Raw genomic sequence first — 12,697 nt, 5'->3', positions numbered from 1 at the left:
CACTCTGAAACACTAAGGAACACTCTGAAACACCAAGGAACACTCTGAAACACTAAGGAACACTCTGAAACACTAAGGAACATTCTGAAACACTAAGGAGCACTCATAAACACTAATGAACATTCTGAAACACTAATAAACATTCTGAAACACTAAGAAACACTCTGAAACACCAAGGAGCACTTTGCAACACTAAGAAACACTAAGAAACACTATGAAACACTAAGGAGCACTCTGAAAAACAAACAAACACTAAGGTACATTCTGAAACACTAAGGCAGTGGTTCTCAACCTTGTTTGCCCCATGCACCCCTTTCACCATATGTCAGAATGTCATTCCCCCCTCCTTTCCAAGATTGTCTGCCTCAAAAAGTGCATTCCAAATAATATGCATATAATACTGAAAATCCTTTATTTTTTCCATATTAGTATCAGTTTACCCCCCCCCCCTGAAAACCTGAGGGGGGAAATTCCCCCCTGGTTGAGAACCCCTGCACTAAGGGATACCACACCTGTCAGCATAAAACACCTGCAAGACTCAGAAACGCAACTGTAAGATTGTAAGAATGTTAATTGTGGAAGATGACAACAAAAAAGTTCAAGGTAATTTATCTGGTGATATGTGGTAACCTTTTCATCTCCAGGGTTTTTTTTTGTTGAGTTTTATAGGGAGAGAGAGAGAGAGTCTTGTGTTATGGGATACTGAGGAAATATTAGTTGAAGACCGTCCCTTTCACCTCTCCCATCCTCTCTCTCTCCTTTCAAATATCTCCTCTTCCCTCTCTCTTTCTCTCTCTTTTATTATATTTTTGTCTCCTACTGCCTCTCCCACAAATATATTTGTGTAATAATAATAATAATAATAAACGGTTTATTAATAGAGTTGCAGCCGGTGGCTGAAAATATACAAACTTACATTTGATTTAGACATAATGATATAATATGCATTGAATACATTTACAGGGCTGTACAGTACATAAATCAGGAGTTGTGTGTGTGTGTGTGTGTGTGTGTGTGTGTGTGTGTGTGTGTGTGTGAATCATTGCATGTACGGTACAACTCATATTATGTAGGTACAGTGGCATGCTTTTACACACACACACATACATACACACACCATGAGCGCATAACTGTGGGCGTCGCACTGTTGGGGGGCCGTAACACAACACGGGGTTAACGCACTCAACACTATTATGTGACACCGTTAATACAACACTCCCCTACACATCCAATCTACATGGTGTCCGTCAGTTGTTAATCTGAACAATACGATAACTAACACATTATGGCAGTGAACAATAAATACAGTGTGGAACACTAGTACAGAGAGGTATAATCTTTGTTCCATTGTACAGTTAGAGAAAAAGTGAATAACAAAAACCAAAGTGAATAATCTTACGGTGTTATAATTAGGGTACGAAGCTGTTTGATGGTGTGGGAGATAGATAGATAGATAGATAGATAGATAGATAGATAGATAGATAGATAGATCGATAGATAGATAGATATGATCTCCACAAAAGATCTTAGCAGTGTCAGCAAGATGCCTCACTCATTGAGCTGTCAAGCATTATTCTTTAAGTGTGTCTTGCCTCACCTCGCCTCGCCTTGCCTCGCCTCGCCTCGCCTCGCCTTGCCTCACCGTCGAAATCTTATCTAAAACGTCAAATAAATTTCTTATATTTTTCACACACACGTAAATCTCTGGCTCATATTTTCAATTTTTATTTTCATTGTCAGACGAAGTTGTTAATAATATTTATCAACACAGAAGACAATTTGGCAATATAAAAACAAATTTGAAACATTATCGTAACAAATGCAAGAAAAAATATGAATAAAAATAAAATACTCGAACAGGTCGATCAGTGGCAGAGGTTAAAACTTACTTGAACATTATACTTTGGATTATGAGCGGTGATATAATCCGAGGAGCGATCAGTGAAGTTAAGCAACGTTGGGTCTGTTTAACACTTGGATGGGTGACCGCCTGGCCCTTATAACACCAGACGCTGCTGGCATAAGGACTGGAAACAAACATCTCATGGTTTTGTTAGCTGACCTTGGTCAAATTGACTAAATGTTTTATTATTAAAGTTATTCCTCAAACTTGACAGCTGCACCGGATTCATAGAAAACAAACCCTCACGCGGCTTTATTTCATGGTAAACTCGACTATAATCCTCCACGTACAGTTTCAATACTTTATCCTCTTCGCCACTTGTCCAGCCAACTAATGATGATAGTGACTATTGTCCAAGATTAGATGACTTCTTTTTATACCATTTGATAATCAAACAAGTCATCATTGTACTCCTCACAAAATGCTCTATTTTATTCGCGCCTGTCTTCCTGCTTCAAGTTTGGTTATTTCCACATGACACCAAGGGAACAGCTGTTAACTCCTTCAGTATGGGGGAAATAACTTTTAATATTTTACTTAGCTACCGCCAGACGCTGAACCTAAGACGTACCAACAACAAGGACGTGATATGTCCCAGTGAGACGAAGTAACATCATTAACTGAGATCTAATGTGAACAAAAAAGAGTCTGGATGTGTACATTGATAATAAACTAAAGTTCTCGGAGCATTGTAGGAAGGTGAATCACACAAATAAGTTAATATGACTTAGGCTATATGGAGACTGTTCACATACCTCCGTCCCTCATGGCGGCGTTAATGTATTGAAGTATTAATAAGATCGCCCCCTCCATCCCCCCCACCACCCCGTAATGTAAATAACTGAGGTTTGAGGAATTTATGATGAAAATGTGGCGACGCTTCATATCAGGTATACATCACCACCCACTACACAAAGGAAATAATACACAAACAAGATAGATTTTATTGAGTTTAATAAGTATAATGACTAAGACAACAAAAACAACAGATATAAAAATGTTTAGTGTTACTTGTGATTAATTTACAGTTATTATGAATTCGCTATTGGTTAAGGAGATAGTGTGGGCAGTGGTTCATTAATCTTTCAGCGGGTAGGAGGCTCCTCAGTAAAATCATTAGGCTGTGAGGTCCCTTATTTCGTCATGCCTTGTGCAAACGAAATCTCACTTCTTGTACTGTACACCGTGGAGTGGTTGAGGTCGTAGGATGTTCCACACACATACAATGGGCGGGCATGCCTTCCATTGGCCAACCGTACCTAAGAGCAATGGTATCTACTACTTCTACAACAACGACAGCTACTACTACTATAACTACTACTATTATTACTACTACTACTAAAGGATTTGAAAAGACTCATAAAGTGATGAAACATTACAGGATATCCACTGAGACCATCAGCTGTAAACAGAAACATCCGTAGATTCAGAAGTGAAGGTCACAACAACAGGATGGCCTTCCTAATCTTACCCAACCTTACCAAATCTAACCCAACCTGAACTAACCTAACCCAACACAACCCAACTCAATCTAACCCAACCTAAACTAAGCTAACCCAACACAAACCAACCTGAACTAACCTAATCCAGTCCTACCAAACCTAACCCAACTCATCCCAAACAAAACTAACCTAACTAACTCAACCCAATCCAATGCAACACAACCATAACCTAACCGTGCATAACCTAACCAAACCTTACTTTACTTAACTAGCCTGGTCTAACCTGATATGACCTACTTAATCTGACTATCAGCAAAACTTGACTTTACTAGCAGATGAAAATATTACTGTTCTACCGGAAAATTTCTGACAAATACATTTATCTTCAATGACTCGTTTCTGGATAATAATTCAAACAAATACACAAACATACTACCCACTAAAAAATTACCATAAATATACTGTATTGACTACAAGGGAACAATAAGTCATTAATCTTTTTGACATTAATTTAAGTCCATTTATTTTGGATATGAAAAATAAGCTCCTCCCATATTCTCTCGTGTGGACTTGTCATTAGTTAGATCAAGAGCCCGAGAGGAGTGAGGGTTAGATCAGAGGTGTCCATTTGACCAACAGTTGCTAAGGAGGACTGGAGGAGTGAACAACTGGGTAGCTTCTTCACTTCTTATTTGCTTTTTACTTACTTTTTTTACTTTTGATTTTGGTTCTGAAACTGAAGCAGAGTAGAAAAGTTTTCAAGCTGTTTTCTTAACTTTTTTATCTCGTTTAATATTGTCCGCGGTGTCATTGTAAGTTCTTCGTGTTTAAGGGTCTGGTTGGATTTTGCAATTGACTGGGCTTTTTCTACTGTTTCTCTCGGGAGATCATACCTACAGAGGAACGACTTTTTGCTTTTAATCTCATTTATCTTGAAACTTTTCTCATCCTTCACTTTTGGGAGTTCAATAAAGTATGTTGCCAGTCGGCGCGGGAAAAACCTGGAGTTTCGAGCAAAAACGGCAAAATTCTCAAAGGTGACAATGAACGTGGCTTGTCTGGAGAGTTTCTCAACCTCCCCATTTCTCCTCAAGTTAGCTATGTCGTCTACAGCCAAACCTATGAGCAAGTTGGCCATCAGGACACATACGAGGAATATAAACAGTACTAAGAATATGTAGACGATGTAGGGTGTATTTTTCTTCACTAGACTGCTGTAGTCTATCTCCCCAATCATCATCGTGAGTGTCTTGGCCAAACTCTTCCAAAATGTGTTAAATTCTGTTTCTTCAGGGAACAAGATGAAGAAACTCGTTGAAAAACCAATCAACAGACCAGAAAATCCCGCTATGAATTTCACAGCTGATTTAGCAACTCTTGAGAACATAAGGACGTTAGAGCCAAAGAAACCAAGTCGACCACACAACATCATCATCCTGACCCAGCTAGTGAATATTGATATGGCGGCCACTGTTCTCTCTACTGACAACTGTTCATTTTCACCGTTTTTCTCTTCGTTCCCTGATGCTGTGGTGCTCAGGCTCGACACTAATGATGCCCCGGTTATCGTAATGTTTCTGAAAACAATATACCCTGAACAGATTACTGATGTAGCTGTTAACAATGTCTCCATGTACTTGAAATAACTTTTGAAGTGTGAAATAACGATGATTAACTCTGGAATCAACGTGAGGCAGTAAAGGAATGCATGAAAACCTCGAAACAGTGGATGGGTAGTGAGATCGCTCATCATCCTCGTCGTCTCCCCGTACACCGAAGCGACGTAAACTGTGTGGCACAATAAAAACAAGGCGAATATGAAAAGCTCACCGTGAAATATGTGCTTAACTTTACCCCATTTGAGGTAAATAAACGTCTCCATGAGCGGGTGTTTGAGAAGACATTCTGCCTCCGTATTGTTGATATCAGATATTATGGAGCTCTGTATCGTGGTGGCCTTCTGTAGCAGATTCTGTGCAGGCCGTCTCCCGCCCTCCGTCTGTGGCAGTATCACAGAATAGTTAAAAATGATGCGGAGTTTGTTGTCCTTTTGCTGATTGGATTCTCTGATGTTGGCGTCAAATACTCGTGTGAGGAGTTCGGTAGCGGTAGGTTGGTACTGGATCAGGTATGAACAGCTCGAGATATTATTCCAGTGTGTCCGTGTCAAGTGGTTCCCATTGTTCAATAAAATTTCACAACATTTGGCTGAACAACTTTGAAGAGCGTACATAAATGGTTGGACATCTTTGTGGTTTGGCTGCGTCACCAGATGCCTGACGCGGCCAGTGTTGAGGAGGTATTTAAGACAGGTGGCACAACCTGGGTTACATGCTGCGTGTACCACAGTATCCCCCGCCTTCGTCACCTTCGTCGGGTTAGCCTTTTCTGATAACAAAAAATTAACGATATTTGGCAGCTGAAAATGGGCAGCCAAGTAAAGCGGTGACTCTTCTTTTTGGTTGGTTGAGTTGACGTCTGCGCCAGCTGCCAGAAAAATCTCTAGTATTTCCCGGATGGTGTCTTGAGCGGTGATGTCACAAGGTCGAGCAGCAATCGCTCTGTGTAACACTGTGTTGCCTTCCTTGTCCTCAGCCGTCACCTGTAGGCACGTGAACCAAACTCATTAGCATACAGTATATTAGCTTAATATTAGCGATAACTCCTATGTATTCTTTTTGGAAACTTCTGACACGTAATAAACGACCATTTATGCCGTAAAATACATGTACAGTATATCAAAAGTTTCATACAAAACCTAACCTGACCTGACCTAACATAACCTAATCTAACATTACCTCCAGGTAGAGTTAGATTTTTAATTATGAGGTGAAAGAAGCTTGGGGGTAGGGGCGGGGGTTAATATTCATATGATCTCAAAACTCTTTCCGCTCCAAGAAGGACACAGCGGGCTAGAGGGCACACTACACACCTGGGCACCAAGACTCAGCAGCAGGTTAATGATGTCGAGGTCCAGGACGGAAGCAGCAGTGTGGAGAAACTTGGGGTTTCCACACACCAAATTTCTGGCCTCTAGTTCACCTCTCTGCAGTAACTCCTCCCTCACCTGGTTTAAGTCATGGTGCTTGATAGCCTGAAGGACCAACAACAGGTGTGGAGATATAGTATATGATCAAGGTGTATAAATGGAAGACAAGGCTAAACAAAGGTGACATAACAAAGGTACTCAAACTATCCAACCATGAGTGAATTCATATCAATAGTTTCAAATTAGACAAATTTATATTTAGGCTCGAGATAGTTAACCATTGGTTTGGAAAAAGAGTAGTGGACGAGTGGAACAAGTTACCAAACATCATCATTAACTCGAATACGCTGGATAGCTTCAAACAGGTTGGTTATGAGTGATAGGGGTTGGGTGTAAATGGGACTGCCCAGTATGGACCAATAGGCCCGCTGCAGTTTCCTCCATTCTTATGTTGTTAAGATAGATAGAGGGTAGAGTATATTAGAGGACGTTAGGCTTGACTAGAGGGTAGGTGTACGGGAGACTAGGGTAGGCGTGGGGTAGGGTAGGATAGAGTAAGATAAGCTAGGGTAGGGCAGGCAGGGCATGGTAGTGTAGGGTAGGACAAGGTAGGAATGCTATCCCATGAGTTACACACGATTGAATTAATCAGACCTTGGCTGAGACTGACTGCTTATAACACTACCAAGGCTAACTCTTGCTGCAGCTGGCTTTCTGTTCTCTCTCTCTCTTTCCCGGAGCTGATACAATCAACTTTACCCTGAGTAACGGAAGTAGTCCGTCATTAGGTCCTCCTCCGTCATTAGATCCTCCTCCGTCACTAAGGCCTCCTCCGTCATTAGGTCCTCCTACGCCATTAGGTCCTCCTCCGTCACTAAGGCCTCCTCCGTCATTAGGTCCTCCTACGCCATTAGGTCCTCCTCCGTCACTAAGGCCTCCTCCGTCTCCAGTGCCTCCTAGCTCATCACGCTCCATCATTTCTATGTCCACACGCCAGTCCTCAGCATCTGTCTTGGACGGGTCCTGTTATCAGAAGGTGAGAGACCAGGGAAGGAATACTCTATGTACTTATAAAACAAGTGAAGATACAGTGTACCTGTCCTGTGGGTGACACTCTCATAGACAGAATAAACACAATACCAAATAATGCCAAGCAACTAGAGAATTTTATCTTCATCTGTATACTGTAATACCCACCATGGGATGATGTCTTGTAGATGTTAAAATTTTCCGGATTAATGTATTTCGACTGCTAATACCTTCCGGGTCATTGAAAATCAGCTTCTACTCTAGATAACACCCACTAAAATGACAGGTGAAGTGTGTTGTAGAGTGGTGTTGACGAGGCGCCTACAAACCAGACGGACGCACAAGACACAGCGGGCCCCGATAGTACACTAACGAGTAGGTTATGTGGCGGTCGACTGAGAATCCTGTTACATCCGTTGTCTTATCACCTTTTATAATTAATTTTAATAAAGAAATGACACAAGACTTAATCCCACGAATAACGATAATTAAAACCTTTGCGTATGATGACTTAACCCCATGAGTATGATGAATGACTTAACTCCTTCAGCACAATAAATTAATCCCTAGAGTTCAATCCTATAACCTTCACACTACAAAACTCGAATAGAAAGTCATTAACACGTTATGTATTTATGTAGTGTATGTATTTGTGTTTGTACTCAGGTCAATGTTATCAAGGAATACAGAAAGTTGTGTCCGGCGAATAAAGTGGTTGTCTCTGTAGATAAGGCGGGAAAAACCTAATGATTCTCTCTCTCTCTCTCTCTCTCTCTCTTCTATTTCTCTCTGTCTTTCCTGTTCTCTCACTCTCTCCGTTTTTCTGTTTCTTAACTCTCTACACTTCCAGTAAAGGTATCCGACCTTGAACACACTTAGAGCACAACCAACAACAGGCAACGGAGGGGAGTCATAAACGGAGTGCATTCAGAATGGGAAAAGATGAACTACCTCAACGATATATCCTTGGACCCAACCTGTTTGTCATCTACATAGCTAACATAATGAAAATATATCTCACCGCATTGTAAAGTTTGCGGACGACAATATCTGGGAAGGTTAGGTTAGGTTAGGTTAACACATGTTAAATACCACACACTAGATGTTAAAGGTAAGTTCTGGTGTGTGTGTGTGTGTGTCAGGACTAAGCTGCTGCAGTTTCATTAGTTCATTGCACAATAATACCAGTTGTATAATTCCCTGATCAGTCTGCCAGGCACTAAATGACCATACATTATTCTTAATAAAGTCCAGAACCTTGATGTTTGTGCACCAAATTATCCTCGTGAGCAGAAATATAAATGGTACATTGTATACATTCTGCGTTGTTATCTTGTTTCAGTGAAGATTGTTCTATTTCTCTTAAGGTTTATCACGTGCAGTACTTAGAAAGACGAAGGAAAAGAATACATTACAGGACACTATTGAGGTAAGTACAGTAGGATTGATTAGTACAGTACATTACATGAAGCCCAGGTAAGCTGAACCAAAATACGAAAAGTGTACCACATCCAGGTAGGAATTTAACTGATTTTGTCACTGATGTACAGTTGCCTGCACTTATACTTACGTGGTACAGTGGCTGCATTCTGGGTTGTAGGTTTAGATTATATTGTTTTTCAAGTTGAGATGCTAACGTATTATTACTTGGGGCTGTACTGCATATGTTTCTCTCGCAACAATCTAAATGGGATGGATATACAGTGTCTCCCTTTATTGACAACACAAACCAAGTATAATATGTATTTCCCCTCTTTTTCTCTGGTTTCACTTAACTTTTCCACCCAGCTTGATTGCCGTTTATCACAAAGTTTTAAGATTATCTCCCCAATCTTAGTAGGAAGTGTTAGCAAGCTGTATGCTGTCTTAAATTAAAATTATATTGTGTGTGTGTGATTCTTATCAGAACATTCAAACATGTAATGTATTTCGGCCTTATCCACTCTGAACTATATATATTTTCAAGACTGAAAGCTGAAACTTAGTCTTTTTTTTGCTTTCTACTTTTTGTGGATATCACGAAGATTAAGTCTACCTGCCCGCCTGCTTTTGATGTTTTAACTTATATTTATCTACCACCTAAGTCCCTTATTTATGTTATTTCATGTACTGTACAACATGGTATTGCCTCTTATTTTATTTAAGGAACATCATTGCTCGTGAATAAATAAATATATAAATGTATAAGCAGACAATTATGCATATTTATGCAATGGCTGCTAGAATAAAACGTATATGGCTTATGACAGGAGTTTGCGGTAAAGACAAACTCGTTCTCTAGACAACAACACGTTTTCTATGATGACCTTAAATATTATAAGAAAAATTTAATCAAGAGATGGCGCAGCAATCAGGGGCTGAACGTTAATTGAATGTAGTACAAGTTTCTCGATATATTCCTTCCTTGGTATAACACACCATTGTGACGTCACCAGTAAGCCATTTGCCTGAGTGAGCCGTGAAGGAAGGACGTGGCGTGACCGACTGTTGTGTGGTGATTAAATTTTTAGTATTTTTATATTAAGTTGTTTAAACACAAGCTTATGTCGCTTCTGCCCTCAGTGGTGAGTATATTGTTGGTATTATAATTTTCATGATTAAGTTACATGTGATGTTAGAGATGGTTAACCACCTCCATGGTAGTTTGTCAACCAACTCAAGTAGTTATTGGAAGTTTTATTCCGTCATCAAATGAAGATTTAGGTGAAGAAGTTTTATGAAAAGGTAGCAGCATAGATAAACTCCGCCAACTTATATATTATGCTGCCTCGGTATTAGTGTAGTTTATATTGGTGTTTGTAGCAAGAAATAATTCGTTGTCGTCGACGATTTGGTGAATTGACAAAATTAATAGGGTTAATATTCGTTTTTATCACAATAACTATTTCAGATTTTGGTTAATGTACTGTATAGGACTAACCCGCCAGGGCTGCATAGCGCCGTATCATCTCACATCCAGAAAATGACTCAAATTTCAACATATCATAGCAAGTTCTTTCTGTCTATTATACCGGGGAAGTTAGGTAAGGTTTGTTTGGTTTGGTTGAACATAAGAACATAAGAAAATAAGGAGTCTGCAATAGGCCGGTTGGCCTGTGCATGGCAGCTCCTGTCGAGAGTTACTACCTCTCTCTATCATCCATGAATCTATCTAGCCTCCTTTTGAAACTTTCCAGAGTTCCCGCACTTACTACAAAGTTGCTAAGCTTGTTCCACTCCTCCACCACCTATTTGTGAACCAGTTTCTTCTCTCCTCCTCTCCTTAAACTTATCCAACTTGAATCCGTTGCTCCGAGTCCTATCCTGCTCGGATATTATAAGAACTTTATCTATCTTTATTGATTCCTTTCACCCACCTAAATACTTCTATCATATCTCCCGCACTCTTGTCTTTCTAGGAATGCAAGTTAAGTTTCTTTAGCCTATCCTGATATGGAAGGTTTCTAAGTCCCGGAATCATTTTTGTCATTCTTCGCCGCACCGACTCTAGTGAATTTATATCCATTCTATAATAGGGGCACCAGAACTGAACCGCATAATCGAGGTGCGGCCTGACTAGCCTAAATATAGTTGCAATAAGACCTCTGCACTCTTGTTACCACTTCTAGATGTAAAACCCAATACTTTGTTTGCCTTATTTCGAACATTAACACTGTTTTAGGCCGTAGGTCCGGGCACAAGTACCCCAGGTCTCTTTCACAAGTCGACTTCTCTAGGTTGATGTTGTTAAGGCTGTATACATTATAAGTATTTGTTCTCAATATTAAGTACGCTGCACTTGCTGGTGTTAAATTTCATTTGCCATTTTCAGACCACCCCTGCAGTTTATTTAGATCCTCCATATCTTGCATCCTGCTCTGAATTAATTTGCCGCCCTATTTTGGTGTCATCCGCAAAACTGCTTATGTCACTGCTGATCCCAGTATCTAGATCGTTTATGTAGATTATGAACAAGTGGGGCTAGTACTGACCTGGGGAACCCCACTGGTTACGGCCCCACTCAGATTTAACACCATCTACGCTGACCCTCTGCGTTCTATCGGTGAGCCATGATTTTATCCATTTTAAAACTTTCCCCTCGATACCGAGACATTATTTTTCTCAGAAGCCTCTGATCTGGTACTCTGTCAAATGCTTTGCTAAAGTCTAAGTAAATAACATCGTAATTTTGTCATTATCTACTACCTCGAAGACTTTCCTAAAAAACGTTAGCAGATTTGTTAGACAAGATTTTCCTTTGTAAACCCATGTTGAGAGTCGTAGATTAATTTGCTTTTCTCTAGATGCGATCGGATGCTATCTGCTATAATTGATTCGAAATTTCCCCACTACTGACGTCAAACTGATCGCGTAATTTGACGCTGATGCTCTGTCTCCTTTTTATATAGGTACTACATTTGCCTGTTTCCACAAGTCTGGCACAACTCCGTGTCTATGATTTTGTAAATAAGTTTACGAGGGGTCCGCTAATCTGTTCCCACTCCTTCAAGACTCGAGAAAATTTCATCGGCCCTGGGTATTTTGTTTTCTTTAGTTTATTTATCTTAGAACATCCTCTTTTCTGATAGTGAAATTCTTTAATTTCTCTTCTTTCCCTTAAATATCAGTTCCTCTGGAATTTCATCCATTTCTAATGTAAACTGATAAAATAGTGTTCAATGCTTTGCTTATTTCTTCACTGCCATTTATCACTTCTCCCCTCCCTGACTTTAAAAGCTCAACTTTATCCATGACCTTTGTCCTATATACCTGGAAAAATCCCTTGGGATTCGCCTTGGATTCTCATTAGGTACTCCTGAATGTGCTGTAGGATCTGTTAACCAAAATTTGATATCTTGATTATAACTTGTTCAAATGGCTTTTAGAAAATGTTCAAATGATTTTTAGAATATTTTAATTAATTTTGCAATGCTAATTACTCGCCACTTATGGGTTTTCGAGGTCATTTCTTGGTGCTTGTGTATTATTCTGGATGTACTTAAATAGTTAGGCACATTAAATTTTAGTTCAGAGAGAAAACGTATTTTTGGTCAAAAAATCCTTTAAGCTATAGACTTACAATTTTCGTCATTTCGGCCAAAAAATGGATTTTGTTCAAAATTTCAGTATAGGTACTCCTGAATGTGCTGTACAAGGATCTGTTAACCAAAATTTGATATCTTGATTATAACTTGTTCAAATGGCTTTTAGAAAATGTTCAAATGATTTTTAGAATATTTTAATTACTTTTGCAATGCTAATTACTCGCCACTTATGGGTTTTCGAGGTCATTTCTTGGTGCTTGTGTATTATTCTGGATGTACTTAAATAGTTAGGCACATTAAATTTTAGTTC

At 39.6% G+C, this 12,697-nt stretch overlaps 1 protein-coding gene across 3 annotated transcripts; it reads right to left on the bottom strand.

Annotated features, from left to right (window-relative positions):
• Positions 1-2,840: 2,840 nt before the first annotated feature.
• Positions 2,841-7,711, bottom strand: LOC121857740 (transient receptor potential channel pyrexia-like). Of its 3 annotated transcripts, none has more exons than XM_042353860.1 (4): positions 7,532-7,711; positions 7,094-7,357; positions 6,278-6,439; positions 2,841-5,947 (listed from the first exon to the last, which is right to left on the bottom strand). In XM_042353860.1, the coding sequence occupies exons 1-4, from the start codon at positions 7,532-7,534 to the stop codon at positions 4,058-4,060; spliced, it is 2,319 nt and encodes a 772-aa protein (XP_042209794.1). In that variant the 5' UTR covers positions 7,535-7,711; the 3' UTR covers positions 2,841-4,057. The 3 variants fall into 3 exon arrangements, with proteins under 3 accessions (XP_042209794.1, XP_042209795.1, XP_042209796.1); XM_042353861.1 differs by having other exon boundaries at positions 7,094-7,341; XM_042353862.1 differs by lacking the exon at positions 7,094-7,357.
• Positions 7,712-12,697: the final 4,986 nt, after the last annotated feature.

This window comes from Homarus americanus, unplaced genomic scaffold, assembly GCF_018991925.1.
Source record: "Homarus americanus isolate GMGI-L3 unplaced genomic scaffold, GMGI_Hamer_2.0 scaffold16712, whole genome shotgun sequence".
NCBI lineage: Eukaryota > Metazoa > Arthropoda > Malacostraca > Decapoda > Nephropidae > Homarus > Homarus americanus.
Note: the sequence above shows the minus strand (reverse complement) of the source record. Positions and strands in the feature narration are given on the sequence as shown.

What these genes read in the sequence shown, in the direction of transcription:
- LOC121857740 (XM_042353860.1), bottom strand. An exon ending in GACTACTTCCGTTACTCAGG is followed by an intron (nt 6,440 to 7,093) that starts GTAAAGTTGATT and finishes TTGGTCCTTCAG; the next exon opens with GCTATCAAGCACCATGACTT. An exon ending in TGCTGAGTCTTGGTGCCCAG is followed by an intron (nt 5,948 to 6,277) that starts GTGTGTAGTGTG and finishes ACGTGCCTACAG; the next exon opens with GTGACGGCTGAGGACAAGGA.